General features: G+C 39.5%; 1 protein-coding gene across 9 annotated transcripts in view; it reads right to left on the bottom strand.

The window, feature by feature from the left end:
* The window catches only part of MTUS1 (microtubule associated scaffold protein 1), a 131,925-nt gene that overhangs the window by 24,693 nt on the left and 90,573 nt on the right, over positions 1-16,659 (bottom strand). For 8 of the 9 annotated variants that reach the window (XM_027676513.1, XM_027676514.1, XM_027676510.1 and 5 more), the window contains one exon: positions 8,323-8,540. In XM_027676513.1, the coding sequence (XP_027532314.1) occupies positions 8,323-8,540 (218 nt within the window). Of the gene's footprint in view, positions 1-8,322; positions 8,541-12,135; positions 12,641-16,659 lie in introns of those variants that run through there. The other variant, XM_027676516.1, reaches the window with a different exon arrangement.

A 16,659-nucleotide genomic window follows, 5' to 3' on the forward strand; every position in this document is an offset into this window, starting at 1 on the left:
GAATGCTCATCTCTTAATGCTGGGATGCAACTGCCTGGTGGGTGCCTGCCCAGAGAAAGCAGAGAAAGGCTCTGACAATGCTGATCCCAAGCAGTCTGTAGCACGCGGACAGGCAGCCACAAGGCCCAGGCAAAGGGCGGCAACTGTACCTGTCACTGGCATAACTGGAGGTGGAAACATCTCTGACTGGGAAAGCTGTAGATCAGCCTTCTAATTTTCATCAGCAATACAAAACTTTGCAAACAAGTAATTTCAAGACTCAAAACTTACAGGAGTAGAAAATTAAGTGTTAAATATAAAAGCACTGTGATTTTTTTTAAAGGGATTTTATTAGAACAGACTAAATAAAATTTGTTCAGAGCGCATAGAACATCAGTGCAAAGAATGGAAGCACTTATGTGTTTTATTATCATATACAGGGCCAAATTAATTTTATTTTGGGAAAAGAAAGCCTGGTTTTTGCAAGCCGTTTGCTGTCAAACCAAACCACAAGCACTTACTCTTAAACTTAGAGAGAAATGCTGAGCATCTTAAAAACATAATAAATTAGTTTTAATGAATTATAAAATTGCAAGCACTTCTGTAACATGTAGACCTTACAGGAGACGAGCTCAGGTTGAAAAAGAGATCATAATTTATATATTATTAATACTGGTACAGTCTCAGTTGTCAACAGGATGAGTCTTCCTCATCTGAGGAGATACTCCTCTTGGGGACAAAGCATTAGAAATTAGAATTTACTCCATCTTTGTGCAGCACCAGTCATGAAAAGATGGTGATCATCATTGGCAGTAATATAGAAATTGAGTCACACTTTTGCATAAACTCCAGTCACTCATGTGTCATCAGCTACAGCCTGGAGGTAATTATCAAGGGGTAACAAAAGGGCCATTCATATCCGCTTTGCAGTATGACATTTGCCTTGATGATTTTGGTCCTTATACCACAGGATTTCTACCAGTCCCTGTTCCTTCTTTCCTGGCAAAACCCAATCCTCTAAATTAATCTTCTAATTAGAAATCAGCAATTTTAGAAATTAGTTTCTTTTAAACTCACCTCCTCCCTACCTCACCTAAATCCCCCTTGAGAAGTCATTTCTTCTGCATCACTTGGTGCAAAAGCAAGCTAAAGAAATGAGCCAAGAAAGTGGCACAGTAAACAGGATTTTCACTCTGCTCCATGTGTATTTTTGAAAGGAGCAGCAGACTATTACTGTGATAAAATGAAAATGTCATTAACCATCTCCAGTCAATAAATATACAGTGAAAGGACTACTTCTAATTTACTCTTGGCCTCGTTTGTGTTACACACTGCCTTCTTACTAAGTGAAATAAGCGATCAGTTTTCACCTTGACTTACTACTTCAAACAGAATTAAGACTCAGAAACAACACTTATGTGATTAGTTGATAGAGACACTGTAATTTTTAATATTTTACGTCTTTTATTGGCTAGGTACCTTTATGGAGAATCAGATTTTTGTTTCCTGATGTTTAGTGTGTGAAACATTAAAGCACAGAACCAGTCAAACAGGATTCCTATGAGTCACTATGTATTTAACATGGACTTACTTGTGGGCTCTTCATGCTTTTACAGGCATTACATGGAATTATTAGGCTCATAGGGATCTTTGTTTTCCCATTTAGAAGTGATGTCCACCTTGAGGGAATAGCCTTGCAGAGTTAAGTCCTGATGTAGTAATACAGGCTATTTAACTTCTCTGTAACTGCCTGGTTTCTACTTTACAGGGCTTCTGAACTCTAATATTAGTTCTCACTTGTCACATAGAATGACTCCTTCCTTCCCTGTAAAACTCATGATCTCGTAAAAAGTAAGTTTACCTTATCTAAGCAAGTACTTATTTCTCAGTATTTTCTGATGTTTTCTGTCTCAGTCCAACTCATCTGAATATGACAGTCTCCATCAGATACCATGCAACTTTGGCAAGTTATACTGTCACAGCTTAAGTTCTCACGTCTATAAAACTGTAATTACCACTATAAAGTTATTAGAAATGTTATGAGAACCAATGCTTGAACATAATATTACACTATTTTCTTCATGTCATTCCATTTTTAAGGCTGTTTAGAATTTCACTTGAAATGGTAGTACAGATCAAAAGAGGGAAACAAGTTGGAAAGATGTTATTTTCTTTCTTCCACTAACTGCTCCCTTATATTTTGTAATAGCACCTCTAGTTTGCTACTGTCATTAATTCTGCATCTTCTTGAAAAAAAGATCATTAGAAGAAATAACAAGGTAGTAATGAAAATCAGCTGCTTTGTCGAAAGCAACACTGATGGCCTAAAACACCAAGTTTGTTTCAATCAAAGGTGTCTTTTCCCAAGACACCTTTTGCTATGAGTAACTATGGGACAGGACTCCCAATTCTCTCCAGCTGTAGCCCATTCTGAACACCCAGGTGTACCAAATAAATTGCTTAACTGAGGCGTTCTCTAAAAAGTTGCTTCCATCAGAGCCTAGTTTCACAGTAATTAATGGATTAAAATGTTTTTCTGGATGTTAGAGCACACAAATCTTTAGTCTGTTGCCAAAAATATTCTTGTTCATTCACACCACCATATAGGAGCCTTGAGAATCATCTCAAGCTTCCTTGCTTTCCAACAGCTACCTGTCAGATGCAAGCTGCCAGAGCCTAGGTTTGGTCTACAGGGGGAAGCTACTGTATTATTACTCAAATACTCTCCGTCACTGAACAGAAAATACTTGCATTCCTCAAATTCAAGATATTATATTTTGACTGCTATGTGATTTTTCTTTTTTTAATATAAAGAAACACAAAAATTATCTGAATTAAATATCCTTATTATATCTTGCAAAAAGTTATGTCCATATTTTGGGAAGCCAGATTTAAAGAGAAGAAATACACTTGGGATGAAAATTCTAATGAAAACTGGCCAAATTTGATGTTAGGTTCTGGAAAATCAAAAGTATAGACTGAACTCAAAGACAGCAAATCTAAACAACAGGTCTGCCGTATTTTGGACTTACAGGTCAAAAGATACAATTGTTCAAAAACTCTTCCTTTTACTATAAATGGTTTGGGGTTTAGTGATGCAATGTGTACTTCTGCTTCTTAAGCAGGATATGCATTGTAGCAATGGATGTATGGAAAAAGTCCTGCCAAAGATGGACTGGTGAATCAGAAGTTTTTAATGTTGTTTAAACACGTGTTAAGATGGCTTTTTGCAGAGTCACTGCTCTTTCCTGACACCTTCTGTGAGACTCCTTATCTCTCAGGCAGGACTGTCCTGGGAAGATGTCCCAAGGTGCTCTCATTGGTCCTTTGTTAACCCCTTCCTTATTTGGCTGTAAACTCCTTACCTGATTGTAAGACCCCCTCACCTGTGATTGGTCCCCTTTGACCCTCCCAAGAGCTATATAAGCCCCCATCCCACAATAAACTTCCTCTTTCGTCCGTCTCTTCCCTGGTGGTCTGGTGAGTGCTCCTTTGTGGGGCCTCAGGCCACGTGGGTGGGGGCAGGGTGGAAGGGCATACTCCTTCCAGGTAATGGACTGAAGCCAGGCCTGAAGGATTCTCCCCCTCCAACTCATCTACTGTAATGCATTTCTCATTTGATAAATATAAACATTTTCTGCCGAACAACCACAAAGGCCAGAACAAGTATTTCTGATATACGTGTTCATGTATTCTGAAATGGAAATAAAACTCTTTAAAGTGCTAAGAAGTTCCCAAGGAAACTAGCATCTCGACTCTTACAGTCATGCACTTGTCAGGAAATGCCAGTTACAGCAGGTCATATACTAATAGTTAATTTCTATTTCCTCCTAGAAATACTGAAGCCTGTTTCAGCCACACAATTTCTAGCACATTGCTCATGTTGTTTCCTGTGTCACACTCACAATTAGTGTTATCCACATATTGTAGTCAAGGCTTTATAGCCTCTCAAAATGCTTTTTCCTTTATGAAGGAAACTTCTTGAAGATGACATCACAGATATTCTCAAGTGTCAACTGTAAATACCAGTCTTCCCATAACCATACCAAGAGAAGCCCAAGAGTGAAACTAGTTTTCTGTTCATCTCTGTAGTACCCTGTGGCACAAACACAAATTTGAAGCTCATTTCTATAGCAGAATCTGTTAAAAGTTCTTGAAACGCTTAGAATCGTTTATTAAACTAGAAGAATAAAAATGGGTGTTTATAATAAACATTTTACCATCTAAAATTTTTAAACAGCTTGAGTAGTTCTGAATGTGGCAGTTTATACACTAAAATGAGAGTATAAAAGGCTAGTATCTGTCAATTCATGCTTTGAACAGTTACAAAGCCATTCAAGTCATTCTAACTGTACATTACCTTTTCACTTGAAGGCTGAATCTCTCAAACAGACAAATTTAAAACCATATTTAAAACCAAGCTACTACCACGCTGCTAAAACAAACACCCTCCACCCCCAAAGATGTAAGAGTCTATACACAGCAGTGAGTTGGAGGTTCAAAACACCCCTGCTGCAGGACTCACAGCCTTGTGGGGGGCAGCCCTGAGGCAGGGGAAGGGGCTGAGCACCCCTCAGGAGGCAAGAAGTAGAGGCTCAGGCAGGAGCTGCCACAGCCTCAGCCTCATTAGCTGGTGATCTTTTTTTTTAACTTCACAAGGGAGCATTTGGCTCCTTGCCATAGCTGCAGACCTCTCAGGCACACATTCCCACCCCACCCCAGCACTGGTGGGTCTTCACTCCCACTCCTTCCTGCAGTGAACCACATACGGGACATACCCATAACACTTTGGACACTTTCTTTTCCCCCTTCCTAAACTAGATGCCTGAACTGGCTTCCCAAAGAAGCCTGTGCATGCACGAGGATAAGGGAAGAGACGGCAGAGCTGCAGGCATCCCCAGCCTGACTTACCACAGACGTGCTAACCATGTATTTAAAGCCTCGGGGAACACATCTGTTACTGAAGGGACAAGAAATAAATTCAAAATTATTAAGCAAAATGAATACTTGTGGAAGTTAAAAGATCAACTCAAATGCAGTGGTGCAAATTTCAGAGCTCAGTGCAGTTAAAGGTTAACAGAGAACAGCTTTCTTGGCACTTCATGCACTTATTGTAAATGGCCAATTTCACCATTTCCTCTGTACTGCCACTTTTCCTTTCTTGTTTGAATTTAAAAAACAGGAAGATAGTCATGAAGCCACAGGAATCGCCAGTGGACCAGGGGAAGAGCAGTAGTCCAGAAAGACTAAACTTGCTTTTGTGATTAGCCCACAGTTTGACACGTGTTTCTATCACTGCCAGCACACACAGAGCTGTCCAACAATGGAAAAACTCAGTGTTCTCATCACCCACACCATTCATTGCCACCGAGCATTTTGGATGCCAAGAGGGTTTCCATCTAGCATTAACCCAGTGCAACAACAGCTCCTCTGAGGCAGAAATCAGGTTTTTATGATTTTTTTCAGAAGAGTCTTGGTGAAGGCAGTTAAGCAGAGAAACCCACCCCCTCCCCAAAGAAACACTTGACAGCTCAGGTGTGAAGGTTTTATCAGAGGCAGGTGTTACTATTGACAGCTCCAAGGTAACCCTTGCAACAAACAGGTTTGAGCTCAGGCAGTGTTTTGCCAGAGATTCCTGCTTAGCTAGAAACACCACAGCAGCATTGCTCAATCCCATTTAACCATTCGACAGTACCCTCTCAACTTCACTCCAGATGGGCTCACTGCAGTCCTGAGAGAAGTAATTGCAAGCAAGTCCTGATTTCATTCACAGCTATATTCCACTTCAAATGAGCTCATAAGAAGCAACTTGAAACTTTTGTGCAGAAATGGCATTAGGAACTCTTGAAAAAAACCCAAACAAACACAAAAGTAACCAAACACATCTAGCAGCTGAATGGACTTCCAGGAACTTCAGCTTTGGAGGGAAAGCGGGAGAGGCCAGGGCAGATTTTGCCAAGAGGCTTGGGCTGGGCTGCCCAGCCTCAAAGTACTCCAGTTGCTCACTCCAGCTCTTTCTCTGTTTGGCCAGTCCAGTCCTTGACCCCATCTCACCCTTGCACCAGCTCTGACCACACGTTAGGACAGTCCACATCACAACCTGGCAAAGGAATGCTTTCTTTGGCTGGTTTAGCTTTCTGCAAACTGAACTGGTGTTTTGTAGGGACCGACCAGCACCACAGAAGTCAAGAGCAGGTCCTTCCTCTGGTTCCAGAGCTGTTTCTTAGGTTTACACTGCATTGTGTCACTCCACTTGCTCTAGTGGGAAGAAAGGAAGCACAGCTTTGTTCCTCATGTAATCAGCTGAGCATGATTTTTATTTTTTTTGAAAACCAGAAAAGCCGAAGCTTTTTTTAGTTTGGTTCTGCAGTAGTTAACCTATGAGACCCTGCCTCATGAACTCAAACATAACTTCAAGTTTCTCCCTGAGTTTATCCAAAGAGTTTGAAAGCTACATCAAAGGGGTCCTCAAGAGATACTTCAGAAAAATAATCGTATGGCCAACTAAGATTAAGTTAGCTGTACCAGACTCCACATCTCACTCTAAAGGAAAAAATCCAAACCAACAAACAAAACCAAAACAACTCTTCACAGTGTTCCCTAAAACACAGAAATCCTTCAGGATGTTTCCCCCAGCTAACTAACAGACTCTGAGTATTCCTTACACCACCATGGCAGAAGAGTCCTTCTCATCCCTATAGTATGTACACAAGAATAAAACAGTGACTCTTCAGCAAGTATTGTCTTATCCCGCAAAAGGAGAGAGCAATCTCTATACCAATTACTGGTATATGTCATATTAATTTCATGTGCTCAGACTTAACTGTCCAAGATAGCTAATTTTATACAATTTGAGAGAAATAATTTTTCTTTCTGTCTGCAAAAGACTAACAAAGAGGAATAAGGAGCAAATTTACTAGTCTCCTCCATGCAGTTCTCTCTTCCCTCCATCTTCAACACCACATTTTCTTTAATTAAAAACCCCATTATTCTTAAAAAAAAAAAAATTAAAAAAAATCACATTTAGGCTAAGCAACCTGTAAAATAGCCTGGAAGAAGCAAATTTGTATGACAGGCTTCTTCTCACTAAACATAACATATATAAAGTATTTGTGAACTTTAAAATGTTGCAATACAAAATATTTGAGGGAAGAAACTAGGCCAAGACATTTAATTATAAAAGTTACCAAAAAAATCAGTGTGCTTATTATACAGTAATTAGAAGATTGCACAGAAGTTTAGCACTGACAATTTCACATATAAATTTCACAATACCGTGTTAGATGACAAGCATCCAAAAATCATGTATCAAATTGCTTTGAAAATCTTAAACTAGTTCCTTAGCAGAGGAAGGTCTTCCAATCAAGAGTTTTAAAAAACCAGCCAAACCAATCCCAGAAAACTGGCTAAGAGCCACTGCTTTTAGAGTTGAACCAGACTTGGAGTTAAATGCAGCACTTTTAGATTAAATGAAAGCAAGCAGATATTATCCCACAAGAAGAGAATGTTACGTTTCTGGCAGCGTACTAAGACAACACAGTGCTCTTTTGCATACCAGACTGGAAAATCACTTTGTATTGGAACAGCTGAAATGAAATTGACACCAATCTTGGAACATTAGTTATAAATACAGGAGAAACTGCTATTAAAGCCTGCATTAGCTGTGCAGTGTAAATTCATAATGTTATCATTTCCTTAACTTCAGATTTTTCTTTTCTCAAAAGTTTTCAAATCAGACCAACAGTTTCTATTGTAGTATCAAAGTGATTACATTATTAAGTATTTCAAACAGACTAGGACAAATAAAAATTAAACCACATCAGATTATTCCACTCTGTAATTCCAGGTGCATTTCTATATTTTTTTAATGAAGTATTGATAATTTTAAGACACCACCAACAATGCAGGATTCAATAAACAAAACCGTAACAACTCAGACTTTATTCTGAGCAGCTCAAAAATGTATCTACCCCTTATATATTCTTCCATCCAATGTCAGATAACAAAGCAAGGTCATCCAGATAACATGTTGAAACTAATCTTTCCTACAAGGGCAGAACTTGAAGTACATACTTGGAAAGCTACTCAGTCCTGAAGGACTCTTTGACTACAAACTTCTCTTCTAAAAAGCATGTGAAGCTGCAAAGACGCCATAAAGCCCAGTGTGAGGATTTTCATTTTTTTCTATCCAACTGATGCCAGGAGCATCACCTCCAGAAGAAAACAGAAACCACTGGAATGGAAGCACAGATTTTAGATATTGGTATATTAATATTTTCTGAAGCCCTTGTTGAGAACAGTTCAAAAAATTAAAGCCAAAATTGATGAGTTGTGAGTTTTTACCTCAGACTGAAGGTGCTGGATGACAACAGTTAATGCTTCAAACTTCTGGTTACTGGATGCCAGGAATTTTTTCAGCTGCAGGATGATTCCACTTTGGGTTTCACATTTTGTTTTGTACTGTGTCAACTCGGCTGCTTTTGTGCCAGGTGAACGTGCATCTGTGGAGCCTTGAGTCTGTATGCACGAGCTCTTGGGACTCCGCTGCTTGCCCTTGTCAACTAAAACAACAACAACAACTAATTAATATGCATTTTATGTTGAAATCTCACCAAAATTTAAAAAGGACAGGTGCAAAAGGAAGTTTGTAAGAATTTATAACTACACTTTCTGAAATACTAACTAGGAGAAAGGGTTATTTCAGTGGCACTGCAGAGCAGGCACTATTATCTGCCATGTTAATTTCTAGCACCATAACCTTGGATACACTGTTGTGCACTTTTTCTTCACCCTCATGTACTCTGTGGTATACTTTTCAACATGCTCTTTTCACTGTGCTTTGAACAAATATTTTTAGAAAATGCAAGATCTCTGTCATCCTACCTATCCAGTAACTTACTTCTAACATAAGAATTGTCCACTTTCATTTGCAACACAGATTTCATATTTCCTGCAATTTAAAATACTGCTGAATACAAAATCATTTTTTCTACATTTACTTTGTTATTTTTTTTCCTTTTAAAATTTTATTTGTAAAAAATCCCCTCTCTGCAGTTCAGATCTGAGCTTATTAACTAGAGGTCTTGCAGCATTTCTTAGTGTCAGCAATTTCAGTCACAAGGATAAGACTTTTAAAAGGCTCTAAAATGTAATATATTTCAATATATATTCACAGTCCAGAAACTACATTGTTGATTTAATATTTGTAGTTATGTGGCAACCTCAATCCTTTCACAGTACACAATCTTCTCATGTCAGAGGAAGCCACATTACATAATCCAGCACTTGACTTGTAAACATTGTGTAGGTTATAGGTTTCTCTGCTGCCTTCAGACTGGAAAGGGAGTACAATACTGCTGTGCAGATAGGGCCAGTCTTCCCCATTTGATCACAAAGGGAATGAACAAACACTTTTGAAATAAAAGGGTGATGCAATAGATAAATATCCCTTGGCAATTTAATGAAGACATCTAAGCAGATTACTTTGTATAGTTTCAACTTAACAAGATTTCTTCACGATAAAGTGAAAAAACCTGAGAGGTGAGATCTGGAGAAAAAAAAAAAAGTAGGAACATGCAGAAAAATGGGACAAACTAACCAACTAGAAGCAGCCCTTTCTACAGCCCAATCACCTGGTTTGAAGGTTATCAAGTGACTTTAGAATAGTCCCAGCAGTGTAAGGTTCAATTTCACAACTGGAGACAGTATTAATGACAAAAGCTTTGATTCTCAGTTAATGTGAGTCTGACTGCCACATCAACTATTGCATTAATATATCAGTCTCCCACAGCCTCCATTTCTTTTCAAAGCCTTTGAAAACAAGATTTCTGTTCAAAATACTAATGTCCCCTGTGCCTTTCTTACTGAGCTGGGTATAAAGTGCCTCCTGAGTCTGTTAATTCTCCAAATAAATCCTCTCTGGGCAAGATTTTCTGCTAGTCAGAGAATCGACAGCATATTGCTTTATCATATTCAAATGCCCTTGGTATTCTTGAAGACTTCCCTACACTTCTGCTCAGAGGTGCAGACTGTTTAAGGGTATATTTTCAATTAGAAACATATCATCTTGCAGTTTAATAGTAGAGCTGTTGAAAGGTGCATCAACATAACCCAAATCAAAATACAAATTTGTACGAGATAAAGCTTGGCTGCCAGTTCTAGTTATCTTCTTTTTACCACCATTTTAACTAATGTGACCACTTCTTTTCTCACAGTTCAGATATAGCAATGTCCTTTGAGTAGACATCTTGACGTGAATGACAGTTCACATTTGAGAGCAACCATATGAAATTTCCAGCAATCTCATGGACAGTATTGCATGTAGAAAAATACTGGTTACCTTCTGAAGCTCCTTGAAAAATCACGAGACAACAATCAAGGAGAGAGGGGGAAAAAAAAAAGGAGCAGGGACTAGAGAATAAACACGTACAGTCAGCTCTTCCCTTCCCTACTGGCTTACATACTCCTACTCTCTCATATATTCCACCTCCCCTCCTGAGTGCTCCACTTATGATAGAGAACCAGAGCATCATCTTGATTTAAGAGTAATGGGTAAATTCACTGATACACTGAATTTAGTGAATGTCATAATTTAATTAAATATTTTAAATGAGTTTTACATCAATTTTTAGGACCCTGACAGAGCTGCATTAGACCTGAACAAACATTTGCAGATAATTTTTACTCTGGGGAAAAATTACATCACACAGTTACCTAATGAAGATATTTCATTTAAATACAGTGATACACCAGCTAACCACAAATGACAAAAGACTCCAGATATCCTCTGGATCCAGAGTTCAGCCAGCCTTTATCACTGTGTCAGTTTCATACCACTGCATTTATCGTGCTGCCCAGACCAACAAGTATTTTCCTAGAAGCTCATTCAAGCATCCAAGCAAGCCAGCCCTTGATACTATACTAAAAAAATGCTGAACAAAAACACATGCATGAAGTGAAATTCAGTGACATTCCTGCTGGCAATTTTATCATAGATGTGTGCTACACACAGCCACTTCAAATGCTGAAAAGCATAAACCCCCTTTAGCATGAACTGCCTTTACAGATTAACACTAGCGACACTCCAATGCTTATTTATGGCCTACATACCTCTGGGCAATGACAGATCGTTTCCAGATTTGTATAGAAAGCATGCTGTGGTGTCAAAACAAAAGCCATGCTTTCATCAAAACAAAAGCATCATGAGTCTGATTATTGATACCACCACATCAACGACAGTATTGGTTACCAGCCCAAGTCCTTCTCACTTTGGCCTCTTTACCTGCCACCTTTATACAGTCAGACTTGTAAAACAGAACAAATTCCACCCATAAATTAGGTTCTGGACACCTCTCCAACAAGCTCAAAACCATTGTATCCAATCTAGTTGAAAAGCTCCATTTCTGAAGACTAGAAGTCAGATTCGCAAGTACTGCATATAGCACAGTAACCGAACAGAATTGCCATCTAAGGTCCTACCCTTCTTCATACCAGGAAAGAAGAAAAAATTTAAAAGTGATTTTGCAAAGACTAACCTGTTTGATCACTGAACCATTCACAGAAGATTTGATCTGGACCTTGGAAAAGGTCCACAAATCCTCTCACTCCCTCTACAGTCACTATATGGATGGCACAGTAGCCAAGTCTAACTCACTGGGGAGAGCATTAAACCCATTCCAAGCTTTTCCATAAAGTAAACTGTTTCCCATACACAGCTTCTGTGGTTAATAGCCATATAATGGCAAGAAATACTCAACTGTCAGTACACAGGTTGTGTTCCATAAAGTTACATCTAAGTGCTGGGGCTCTGTCCTGTATTTGACATAGTATTTGTCTGGCTGGCTACCTCAGGTACTGCTGGTTTCCTGAGCCTCCCTATCTTGTGCACTGTTGCTGGATTACCAGATGAAAAAATCTATCACGTGTTTTTTTGGTTTGCAGAACCAAATCAAAGCCTTCCTTTGCTTATCATGTACTAGGAAGGTCTATGTACTAAATGTCTATACTAATTAGAAATCATTTTAAGCAAGACATTCAATTTCTAAAAAAAATTACATTTCTTAAAAGCATTCCAAATAGCCTAAACAAGCTTCTGGACAAGCACAAGTGGAAACAACCTCACTTCTCTTTCCACACTTGCAGTCATAATTGTCTTACCCCCAAGCACCTTCTTTTCACATTCCTCATCCAAACTGTTAGCTTCCACAGGATTTTCAAAACCAACGTGCGTCTGGTGTAAGCATTTTTCAAAGAAAAATCCTTGCTCAACATTTTCTCTTGTGGGAAGGTGCAGGCTGGTAAAAACTTTCTGCCTCTCCTCCATTTTCTGGAAAGCCTTGTCTACACACGTTAAATTGGTGCTCACTTCTTTAATCAGTAAGACCAGATCAGCCTGAGTATTTAACCGAGCTTCCATTTCTTCTCTTACTCGCTGAATTTCCTCAAGCACAGTTCTTATATCCAAGTGACTGGACTTCATCTCTGCTTTGAGATCTTCTTTCACCTGTTGCTGGCTCCTTTGCAATGCTAACATTGTTCTGATTTCCTTCTGAGATGTTTCCACATCGTGCTTTAATTCCTTCTGCCCAGCCTGCATCGCTTCCTGGCTAGCTTTCACTTCTGCCAACAGAGCAGCAATGCACTCCATCCCAATCCCCGGGGAGTCGCAGGACCTCTTCCACTGTCACAGCTTCCAAGTGGTCAGGGACATTTGTGAGCTGGTAGCTGATTTCCCCTGATAGCAAGAGAGCTAGCACAAAGCCTTGGTACTGTATCCTACTGCAATCTACAGCGTGCTGCAGTGAAGGTACTAGGTAAAAAGTCTCATACAAGTGAGCCAAAGGCACTAAATAAAAGCCTTCAACAAGCACGGCTGTAGTCAGAGCTCCTTCTCAGGACTCAGCCAGAGCACTAATCAGTTTAATTGGCAGATTATGCCACACCTGAATTTTTTAAAATCTTTTGCTGACATCATTGTATGTGGGACGTCACCCCAAAAGCCACTCCCAAAAGTCATTTCATCTGTGCATCAATCAAAGTACGCCTGGACATCAGTAACCAGGTTTGTTACAATGCAGCCAAACACTCTGCAAGAACACACTGGCCCTTCCTTTCCGACACAAAGGCTCAAAGAGAGCCCGAATTGCCTGCAGGAGCTGAGCGCCAAACAGTTCAACAGTACATACTTATTTCAATTATATATTCAACAAAGTGATTATGCACCTGTCCTTCTGCTAATGTTTGCAGCGAGTGTTCAGGAGTACATCTGTGGACACGTTTGACATTGCTGCACTTCCACTGAGTGCCCTCCTTATCCACACAGCTAGCAATACTCTTTTAGCAATCTCTGGCAGAACTCAGATCCTGAGGAAGCCTTGTAGTTCAAAAACAATAAAGAGCTACCAGAGCAATACGGGAAAACTGACTAACGAGATATTTTTGGCAGGTTAAGGAGGCCAAGCCTTTTAGCTACCAGGTCTGAGTGTTAACTCTTCTCTGTAAAAGCTAAGACTTCTTACTTTTAAGCACAGAACTCTTAATAGGTCTAGGCTCCATGTAAAAACAGGCAGATTAATACACCAGGCTGTTAGCTGTTTTGTTACACAGCAATTTAATTACCCAGTTACTGGACTGAGTTCAGAAAAAATGACTACGCAGGTCTTGGTCTACAGAAGGCATCAGTGTCTGCTTTCAAAGAGGTGAGCAATTACTCGGCACAAGACCCAGCAGAATGGGAGTCAGAGCAGCACACAATTTGGAACTCAGGAGAACTTCTACACCACTCTTTGGTCCTGTCATGATTCCAGAATTCTTTCAGAGACAGTGATGATCCCACAGATGCTCCAGAGCAGAGACCTATCCATCAAAAACTGCAATAACCCCAACAGAATTGTTTTGGGCTGGGAAGCATCACTAAGAATGCCAATAGCCCATGTGTGTACAGATGCAGGATTTCCAAATCACCACAGTGCTCCTGGCCACAAAGTCAATCTGGGGAGTCTTGCCTTCAGTGAAAGTTTACCTGTTCACTTGCCAGTTTGCCTCCCATGCTAGTCCAGGCATACTCATGGGACCAGGAAGGCATCAGAGATGCACCCTCCACATAGAGCACCTCACAGCTTACAGGTATTCCCTGAGTGTTTTGCTATCATAGTGGTTATCACAGCCCCTGGTGGACACAATGTTGATGGTGGAGCTTTTTACTATATCATGTGCCAGAAAGCCAGACATGGGCTTTCTGATGGGATTTCCCAGCACAGCTACAGGCCATAGGTGTAGTTTCTTCCCCTCTCTGCTCCCTTGCACCATTCCTTGCTGGATTGCTATCCTGAGAGCTCCTAAGAATTATTATTCACACGGTCACCACTAAAGACTAATACACAAGCTGCAGAAGCCCAATCTGAAGTCTAAATCCAGATAACATCTTTGACCTGCTGTAGGCAAGTAACATGGATCCTGTGCTAATACAAAGAGAAATAGCTCCAAGGGCCATCCTGCCTAAGTTTGATCTTCTGGTGATTTTAAAGGTATAATTCCATGAAGAGTGCACACAGTGATTTCAGCTAAGTTTAAAAAAAACAAAAAAACACCCCAAAACCAACCAACCAAACAAAAAAAGCTTTTGGGAAAAGAAGAGAGTCTACAACTGATACCCCTAGTCACTTTGTAGAGGAACAGGCTCCTCCAGACAACAACCCAAAGCAGAATTCTAACTGGGACAACAATGAGTGCTTGAGGGAAGCCTTTGCCCATAAGCTACATTGAAAGCCTGCCTGAGGAAGCTCAGGTGACTAATTAGGTGCTGCAATTGTCATTCCTGTCCAGCATCACCAGATCCAAAAGCTGCAGCCTCCTTTCTACATATGTGTGCACCCACTCCAATTGCAAAGTGTTCTCTGCTGCAATGTAATATACTGAAGAAAAGCTGTCCTTGGAAACTGGTCTCTTACTTTATATGAATACATTAATTCTACCCAGAATGCAACCTATGTGTTTAGTATGTTCTTCACTTAAACTAAGAGGTCTGATTGATCCTAAGGAATCTGGCAATTTGAGCAAAACAAAAAAGACCTTATTTAAATAAAATCTGGGATATGTTTGGGTTTTTTGGGGGGGTCTTTTATTTTGTTTTTAAGGTATTTCTTTTGCATTACAGAAATCTTTTACACAATTATCTAGCAGCAAACATCCCTATTTTTATAGCTCTAGTATTATAGCAATAAAATCCATGAATTTAAAACATCTGAAAAAAGCACGACACATAGTTTTGATGTCAGGACAAAAATTCACTAAATCACAGTAAACAGTTACACTTTACAGTGTTAAGTAACACAGCACATTTGAAATATTAAATAAAAGAATTTACACAAACCTTACAGTGAATCGTAGAAAAAAATCCATTACTTTGACCTTCAGGGTGGTTTCATGTTCTATGAGGCTGACCGGTTAGTACAACTAGGACTGAGGTCAGACTTAAAACAGCAACCAGGATAGTTTCATTTCCCAAACATGAAAGAGGAAGCATCTAGTTGCATCTATATATTGACTTTTCTCTTTTTCAAAAATTCTGGTTTACAACCAATTATAATTGGTAACTGAACACATTCCCCCAATGAAAGAAAAAAAACGGAACAAAACAAAAACCAAACCAAAATAAACATCCCCCCTCCTCCCCAAAAAAACAAACAGCCACCCCACAAACAAAAACATCCCACCCTTGGACTTCTTGTCACTCAGCTAGCTTTCCAAGAGTTTGAGAACTAAGGAGAAAGACCAAATTAACAATGAAAATAGAGCATAAAAACTAGAGAGGGCTACAGAACACAATACCTGTTACATATAGTAGGAGAGAACCCTTGGACAAGACTATATCCCTGCAAAGTATATATATATACACACATTTATGAAATCAGCCAACTTACAACTAAAATATTATTGCAATAAAGGTAAGGAAATGCTGCTAATACATCCCACATCACATACTGAACCAAGTTATGGAAAACATTAAAAAACATCTATCCTGTACAGTATTAACAGTCATGAGACATTTATAGCTAATTATGTTCAGCGGAGTTTTGAGCTGGATCAAATTTCTCCAAATACACCAATAAGCACTAAAGTAAACTTGAAGGTCCACCTGTTTATTAAAGCCTGAAGAACACAGACCTACACTGCTGACCTCTGATCTAGATGCTTCATTGTTTCCTCCTCCTCTAATTGAGCTAGTCCTATTGATGCAGTACTGCATGACCTGTGGGTATGATTCCGAAGTTTCTCCTTCAGGAGTCGCCAAATCTCAGTCTCACATCTGAACCAGTCCATAAGTGAGTGCGTAACTTCACCTTGTATGTTAATCTTTACACAGCTAGTTCTGAACCCTCAAAAAACCTCTGCAACTCTCCTGTGATCCTCCCCCGCTGCCTTCTCCCCTGCCGCAATGCATGTGAGATATTCAAGCAATGCAAAAGAAAGACTGATCAACCATTTGATCTCACAACTGTCATTTTAAAGTTTGCCTTTGTGACAAATTGCCAAAGTTATGGCAATTAGGAGAGGGCAACTTAAAAACATCCATACCAATAAGGAAGTTGTTGGGTTTAATCTACAATGGTACATAAATTATCATTGAGAGGACCTGGAAATTCAGCTGGCTGTAAATTACCGTCCTAAATTCTTTCAAAA

Source organism: Neopelma chrysocephalum, unplaced genomic scaffold (genome assembly GCF_003984885.1).
Source record: "Neopelma chrysocephalum unplaced genomic scaffold, ASM398488v2 Primary Assembly neopelma1_42, whole genome shotgun sequence".
NCBI lineage: Eukaryota > Metazoa > Chordata > Aves > Passeriformes > Pipridae > Neopelma > Neopelma chrysocephalum.